At 40.4% G+C, this 8,369-nt stretch overlaps 1 protein-coding gene across 1 annotated transcript; it reads left to right on the forward strand.

The window, feature by feature from the left end:
- Positions 1–1,837: 1,837 nt before the first annotated feature.
- On the forward strand, positions 1,838–8,369 carry LOC127307064 (casein kinase 1). Its single transcript, XM_051337759.2, has 14 exons — positions 1,838–2,321; positions 2,431–2,471; positions 3,416–3,485; positions 3,562–3,710; positions 3,871–3,966; positions 4,896–4,966; positions 6,246–6,307; positions 6,591–6,654; positions 6,743–6,827; positions 6,925–7,051; positions 7,127–7,194; positions 7,283–7,343; positions 7,436–7,569; positions 7,729–8,369. Exons 1-14 carry the CDS (start codon positions 2,246–2,248, stop codon positions 8,023–8,025), a joined length of 1,401 nt encoding a protein of 466 aa, XP_051193719.1. The 5' UTR covers positions 1,838–2,245; the 3' UTR covers positions 8,026–8,369.

Below are 8,369 nucleotides of genomic sequence, written 5' to 3' on the forward strand. Positions count from 1 at the left end.
TTGTTTATTGATAGTGATTTTATTGCAAATCCGTATATTGTCATCAAACACCAAAAATGGGAAGATTGAAAGAACATCTCTCTAATTTTATGGTTTTGTGTGTTTGATGACAACATGTGTGATAATCTAATGTGGCTTAGTGTGCATATAAGATCTATATTGTTTTTATATTGAGAAGAATTAAAAGGGAAGACTCATGTGTTGAAAAGGAAGAAGAAGGAAGAAAACAGTAATTTGCTAGGCCGGAAATTCTGGGCCAGAAATTCAAATTTGGCTAAGGACTTAAGGTCCGGGCTCTCAGTAGAAATTTGGCTGGACATTTCTGTCGAGGGGCCGGAAAAATTCCGGCCCTAGTTTCTGCAACGACTCGATTTGGTGGGGGGAGGGTATAAATACCCCCTTCTTCCCCAAGCTCAGATTGCTCATTCCCTCAAAAGTTCATCCACCATTGTTGAGTCACAAAAAACACAAGATTCACTTGATCTCCTCTTCCAACCATCCAAAGCTCTTGCTATTTGGAGAATCGAAGGAGAAGACCCCGATCTACATCTTCACCGAAGCGATTTACATTTTCCCCTCATTTGCTTGAGGGTCCCTTTGCTAGTGTTCCCTTGAAATCCCTAGTTGTTTGTGGTTGATTTGATCTTGTTGTTGTGTTGTTGTCACAGCTATTGGGAGTCTCCAATTCGGTTGTGGATGTGTGCCCCAAGAACCTTGTAAAGGCCCGGTTTCCACCTCGAGGAAATCCCTGAGTGGACAAGTGAGCAAGGCATTTGTGACGTTGCTCACCGGAGAATAGGGTGAGGCCTCCGTGGCGTTGGTTAGACTTTTGTGGTGACCACACCCCTCCAACGTAGACGTACTTCCCCTTAAAAGGAAGGAACTACGGGAATCATCCCTTCTGTCTCCGCGTGCTCCACTCTCGATTACCTCTATCCTTGATTGCATTATTATATCTTGCCTAATCAATCTTGCTTAGTTGTATGCCTTGTCATCTAGGGAAATTCACATAGTTGCATATCTATAGAATTTACCTTTGTGTCAAGCCTAAATTGAAAAAGAACTAAAAATTGGGTAGCACCTATTCACCCCCCTCTAGGTGCGGCGTACGATCCTTTCACCATCTCCGACTCTGGGCACCCCTTTGTAATCGCCATATCAATACAAATCAGCAGGAAGTAGGCCTTTTACTCTTCAGAGGGGCTGGACCTGGATAAACCCCGATCTTTGTACAATCTCGATCTGTAGATGACTACATCTCCCCTGCTTCCCATCTCTCAAGTGCTACTCCGTATTGCACCTGTCGTGGTCATATCCACGACAAGTATAAATCCCGCTATATAATTTTGGACATCATTTTTCTCATTTTTCTATTTGCAAATATATGACGTCTTAAAAGTGTGCAATCAATGCATTGACTATAATATCTAATGAAATAACAACCCTTCATTTATCTTGAGATTTTTCAATACTATTTTACTATCGTATCCGTATGAAATGTGATCATCAAACTTTTATGAATGGAATAATAATTATCTAACGGAATGCTCGATACCAAGAAATATCTATTGACGAACGAAGAAATCAGATGTCATGTCGTGAACTAAAGCAAAGGCTCACAATGTCTGCGGAAATATCTATTAACGAACGAATAAATCAGACGTCATGTCATAAACTAAAGCAAAGACTCCATTTCTTTCTGAGGAAGGCATCCCTATTGAGAGGCAGCAAGAATACAAATAGCAGAAAATAAATAAATAACTCAAGAAAGAAACACAAGCAACAAAAACCGGAGATAATTCAGAACACATGAACCAAAGAACAGGGAACCGGAAACCTACAAAGAAAAGAAAAGCATAGCCCACTAGCGCCCTATCCCTCCTTCTCTCCTTCCGTCCGTTGTACGGTCCCCGTCCGTTTCCCACATTTTCCGCTTCCCCCCATCCATCCCTCCATTAACTCGCCCCTCGATTCCAGCCCCCAAGAAAATCTCCCCAAACAATTCAGAGAAGCAGATCCCTAGTCCCCGAATCCTACCTCGACTATCCGGGTTCGCTCCCAACCAGCGCCAATCTGCCGGCTCCGTCTCAGGCGGCCCCCGGCGCGGAGTCTTGGCTCGGGAGATCCAGGGCCCCTTTTCTTGGGGTGTTCTCGGCTCAAATCTTGCGGCTTCTGGGCAATGTGATTTGTCCCAGGGGCGATTTTCCGGCGCAGTAGTTGCTGAATCTTGCGAGGGGTTGCGAAGATGGAACATGTGATCGGGGGAAAGTTTAAGCTGGGTAGGAAGATTGGGAGCGGATCTTTCGGGGAGCTGTATCTTGGTACGGTCCTCACGGGGTTCACAGATCTTTCATTTGTTTCTGTCTGTTCGCGTTGCGAAGCTTTATATCTGGTCCGGTATTGGCTTAAGGTTGATTACATTGTTTGCAGGCGTCAACATACAGAGCAGCGAGGAGGTGGCTATCAAGTTGGTATGTGATGAACCTTTAGATTTTATATCTGTCGTTGACTAAATATAAGCACGCAGTTTCGAAAACGGCATTGGTTAGCTTCTTTTGCGCTAATGTGAACAATTTTTCGGTCCACCTTCACTAGAGTTATATGAGGTGTTGTAAAGTACAGATTTTGTGGACTAATCAGAAATATCTGGGACTCTTATTTAGTATCATGCTCTTTTCATATCGCTAGCAACTAGGACTTCTGAACATTATTGGTTGGCTCCAGGCAAACTGATCTATTAGAAATATGCAGAACTCTAGTTAACTAAGAACAAGGGCAAATTTTTTTTTCGCTCCCAGTAGGAAGTATGATTTCTATTATCTGTTCATTTAGGATGAAATAAAGCACTCTTTTGTGTGGGTTGCATGAGGATAGATATATACAAACTCCATACAGAATTCGGCATGTTAACGTACACACTCTCGACATTAGGTTTCAGGAGAAACCAACTCATACTGTTGATATTTAATAGTACTTAACAAAGGAATGATTTTCTTTTCAAGTAAAAGTTTAGATTAATGCCCCATCCAATCTTTCAAACACTGTCCAATCCAATCTTTCAAACAACCATCCGATGAAACTCATGAGATTCTTTAATTTCTATTGTTTCAATTATTTCAGTACAGTGGGCAGTTGTTTGGTAGAATCTTCTGTTGAAGTATTATTCCTCAGAAACATTGGTAGTTGTTTTCTTTCCCGCTAGAATTAAATGTGGTATATATAACCTGATGAACTCTATGGTTTTTTAATTGCTTAGAAAGTGTAGGTATTAATTAAAGTAGTAACAGTCTTTTCAGAACTTGAGCATACAATTTTATATCAACATGAATTCCGAGTGTTAGGGCAGGTTACTGCCCCTGCAACTGCTAGCATCTGGACATGGCTGACTTACTCTTTCTGTCATCTTGCAATTTAGGAATCTGTTAAATCAAGGCATCCTCAGCTTCATTATGAGTCAAAACTATACATGCTTCTGCAAGGAGGAAGTAAGTATTAATACAAGAACTTGCTTTTTATTCTTTTTTTACTGATTTTGATTTAATGCTTGATTTCAAACTTCAGCTGGGATTCCTCATCTGAAGTGGTTTGGAGTGGACGGGGAGTACAATGTCATGGTCATTGATCTTCTTGGTCCAAGTCTGGAAGACTTATTCAACTATTGCAACAGAAAATTCACTCTTAAAACAGTACTTATGCTTGCTGATCAGATGGTAAGTTTTTCTTACTGTATCATAGCATTTTGGCTGTTAATATTGGCCCACCTATTTGACATAATACCAACGGAAGTATCTATCTGCAAACTCAAATCTTATGTGTAATTGTTTTGTCATTTTTACCGCCAAATTAATGCATTCAAATATTTTTATACAGATTGCTAGGGTAGAGTACATGCACTTGAGGGGCTTTCTTCATCGTGATATAAAGCCGGATAACTTTCTTATGGGTTTAGGCCGTAGAGCAAGCCAGGTTGGTGCCATTCTTGCACATTTTTATTTGCCCGACTTGATCTATCAATTTTGTTTCCTTTGTATTTGCATAATTCGTAGTGGCATTATACTATTTATAGTTTTTGACCTGGTCTGTGATACGCTAAAGACAAGTTCTATCATCTGGTAGCTTGGCACTTCAAACAGGGTAGAAGCCAGGGTTGGGCAAGCTTGTGGCTAGTCCAGCCTGATCATATACTCTACTGGGCATTGGGCTGGACCAAAAAAAATCATAAGCTTGCCCCAGTCCTGGCTCTAGTCCTGGGCCCTGGGTGAAAGCCTAGCTGCCCCAGGTCTGTTTCCACCCCCGAATTCAAACCCCTCAAATTATAATTAGGAGAGGCTAAATGGTATCACAACAGAAATTCACTGGGTTATAGATGGTCCTGTACAGGATCTTTTCTTGCTTTTTAGTTAAGCAAGAGATTCATCTCAAAACTGTTGCAGCTTATGCTCACGCATTATGATTATAATGACTGTAATGGTGCTGTACAACTCTACTTAATTCTACTCCTGGTGTTAAATAATAAATAGTTAACTTATATTTGTCATATGGGAAATAAAACATTTGAATATAAATGCATCAAGTGGTGAAGGTGTTACGACTTAGAAATATTGATGATTCAGCATTTTTCTATTAGCAGTCCTGACTACCTTAGGAACGCAGATATCCATACTTCTATTAGTCAAAATTATTTTCAGTGTATGCTATATAAACAGCTATTTAGTTTGGCTCCTTGTTACCTCTTATAAACGAAAGCTTGCATTTGTATATTTCTCTCTTGCACTCCCTAGCACCACGGACGAGGATGGCTATTTCAAACACAGTTTGTTTTAGTGATTTGTACACTTCTTTTTGTTGTGAACAAAGAGATCTGCTAAGAAAACCGAGCGCAATCACTGTAACAGGTTTACGTTATTGATTATGGCCTCGCGAAGAAGTACCGGGACCTCCAAACTCATAAGCACATTCCATACAGGTACTTGGCAGTTTCTCTTTCAAATGTTCAAATGGAACTAATTTCTGGAAAATTGTTTTGGACTTCTAAGAGGCCCTTAACATATTTGCATATGTATGAATCGTAGCTTAATGTTTTTCTTACTCCCTCCGTCCCATGAAATATGTCTTTAACTTTGTCTAAATTTGCATGTATCTAGACACCATTTAGAGTGTAGATACATCCAAGTTTAGACAAAGTTAAGATATGTTTCATGGGACGGAGGGAGTATATAACGTTAACAGCTTTGTAGTATAGTGTGATGCCCTAATTTCCAAACTCAGTTGTTGTGTACGAAGTACACAAAGTGTGTAAACACCACCAGGATGGCCGGGTTGCCACACCCTGTTGCTGCCGCCGATGGCTGGTATGTGAGATCGACACAAGGAGGATACAGTGGTAGTTTGTGGTAGCCACCGGACCTTGGATGCTTGTGGAGAGCAGCTGGAGAAGGGGACTGAGAGAGATAAATGGAGACAGGACTTCAGTTCAGTTCTCTGTTCCTTCCCTCTCCCCTTCTGCTGCCGCACTTCATCTTTCCTGGTACCAGTGTTGCTAGCTCGGTCAAGCCCATGTACAACCACCACCAGCCCAAGCCCAATGCAGGGTGTTACATGGGGGGAGTCGGCAGGTTGGCAAGGTGATTAGATCATAGATGACAGAGACGAACTTCGGGGAAGAAGACTAGAGTTCTCATTACTTGATTAAATCTGTTACGCGCTAGTCCTTTATATAGGACAACCGACTGGATCCACAAGTCGGTTCTCAATTCAAACTCAAGATCGAACCATAACTTCGTAAATAGTGTAAATTAATGTACACCGTTGCTCATCGGTGGAAAAGGATTTCGAAATGAAAAAAATATTCGAAAATATTTACACAAAAATGCCATTGTATTTGTGTGCATGCAAATTTCATGGGGAAAGGACAAGTTTTGTGCCTTGTTAAAAAGTAAGTTTGGTGGTTATAATTATTTTAGGATTACTTTTCGCCTTTTGTGTCCATGGCGCTAAACTTGTCCTTTTTTCATGAAACTTTACATGCACATGGAGGACATAAGCATGTTCATGCATAAAGAAACCGGAATTATTTGAGATTTTGTAACATCTTTAATGAATTTTCTCTTCATCCTGGTAGCCATTTTGCTGCCCCATAAAAACACTATTTTTCTATTGAAAGTTTTGTTTTGTGTTTGATTAAATCTTCATACTTATTTGGATATGTATATTTGAAGCTTACATGTTTTTCTTTGCTACCATAGGGAGAACAAAAATCTTACAGGAACAGCACGTTATGCTAGTGTAAACACCCATCTTGGAGTAGGTGAGTGTTGCTACCTCTGAACATGCGTTATATCTACATCGGCAGTATTAGTAAACTAACCAAAAAATACAGGGTTATTAGAAATTCTGCAAAGTAGTTGAACAATCATAGTTCTTTTGATGCCTAAAGTTTTTTCATACCACAAAGTCAGCAACAATGTACACCTGACTAGGGAATTTGCCCTAATATTTCTGGAAGTCCTTAATTTTTATAAGCTTTGGTTAATCGCATGACTCTTCCGCTGACTGCTGATACATGTTATATTTCTGGGTTTTCTCTACAGAACAAAGCAGGAGAGATGATTTAGAATCTCTCGGTTATGTTCTGATGTATTTCTTAAGAGGAAGGTGGGGCATGTATTACTTTTCTAATGGTTTGAATTCCTTTTTAATGTGCAATACATTTCACTGATCTATATTAACTTGTCTGCCACAGCCTTCCTTGGCAAGGTCTGAAAGCTGGCACGAAAAAACAGAAGTACGACAAAATTAGTGAAAAGAAAATGTTAACCCCAGTTGAGGTAATTAAATGTGGTTTCGATGTACAGAAGTTTTGATGTATTTGGACTTAGATTGCAATATAAACTTGTTTAACACTGTTTGCTTAATTTTGCATAGGTTCTTTGTAAATCTTATCCATCAGAGTTTGTTTCATACTTCCATTACTGCCGGTCTTTGCGATTTGAAGATAAACCAGATTATTCCTATTTGAAGAAACTCTTCCGAGACCTAATGATCCGTGAAGGTACTCTCAATACATATAGTATTTTGAAGTTTCTATGCATCTACATCCTTCATGTTGTCTGATGGATACTTACAGGGTACCAGTCTGATTATATATTCGATTGGACTGTATCAAGGCAAGCAGCAGAGAATAACAGATTGCGAGTATGTCCGCCATTCCTCTTTCCAAACCAGTTTTAGTAGTGCAAGCTTAACTGTACTGAATGTGTAGCATTTGTTTCCTCGCTGCCAGCCAAGTGGAAGGACAGGTGGGTTGGTGGGACCATCTGCAGAACGGGCTGAACGGACTTCAGGTTTGCAGTTATATACACATTTTGGAAAGTTCATATTCAGAAAATAAGGTATATGCAAAGTAAGAGCTTTGTGTTTCCTTCTGTGTTAACAGCAAGACAGGATGTTCCTGATAGATTCAGTGGTTCAGTGGAAACATTTGCTAGAAGAACTGGCTCTGGTTCTGGCCATCATGGAGAAAGCACGAAGCACAGAACCCTATTGGATTCACTGCTGGCGCCCAAGATGGTTAGAGAAGTGCTCAATTTATTTTAATAATTGTTTTATTTTGTCTAAAAATATCTTGAACATGCACCATGCACATACTTTTGCATGGAAGCAACATTTGATGGTTAATATGGATTTATTGGATTAAAAGGGTTACAACATCTTTTACATCTATGCTAGGCTGCTGATTCGGATAAAAGAAGGCCTACATCATCTCGGAATGGCAGCACCTCGAGGAAAGCTCTCCTGTCAAGCAGCAGACCAAGTTCTGGAGAGCCCAGTGACCCAACACGCACTAGCCACCTAATCCCAACCAGCAGTGGCAGCAGTCGCCCATCAACCACTCAGAGGCTTCACCAATCAACTGGGCTGGAGACCAGGTCCTCATCGTTATCGAAAACTGCGAGAAATGTCCATGATGATCCCAATCTAAGGGCATTTGATCGCCTTACAATTAGTGCAGACAGGAGGAAATAAAGGTTTGAAAAGTAAAAAGATGTCAATTGCTGTTCTGAGCAAGGGCACTTAGAATTGATTCAGTTCCAGACGATGCTCACTGATCAGCAAGATAAATGTTATCATGGACACGACATGCTGAGGAATGCATAAATCGAAGATGGCACGTGGGATCTTGCATAGATGGTCGATCGTGCTAATTCGATGTCTGTTCTTTCAAATGGTTAAAGAATACGTTTTACGCCATTCTGAAGGGCCTGGATAGGCTGCATTGTTTGGCCGTGCTGGCCCAGTTGATGTTAATGTTGACTCCTGACATTTGTAGAAATGTTACTCAAATAAAACAGTTCATTGGACATTCAAAA

Source organism: Lolium perenne, chromosome 6 (genome assembly GCF_019359855.2).
Source record: "Lolium perenne isolate Kyuss_39 chromosome 6, Kyuss_2.0, whole genome shotgun sequence".
In the NCBI taxonomy this organism is placed as follows: Eukaryota; Viridiplantae; Streptophyta; class Magnoliopsida; order Poales; family Poaceae; genus Lolium; species Lolium perenne.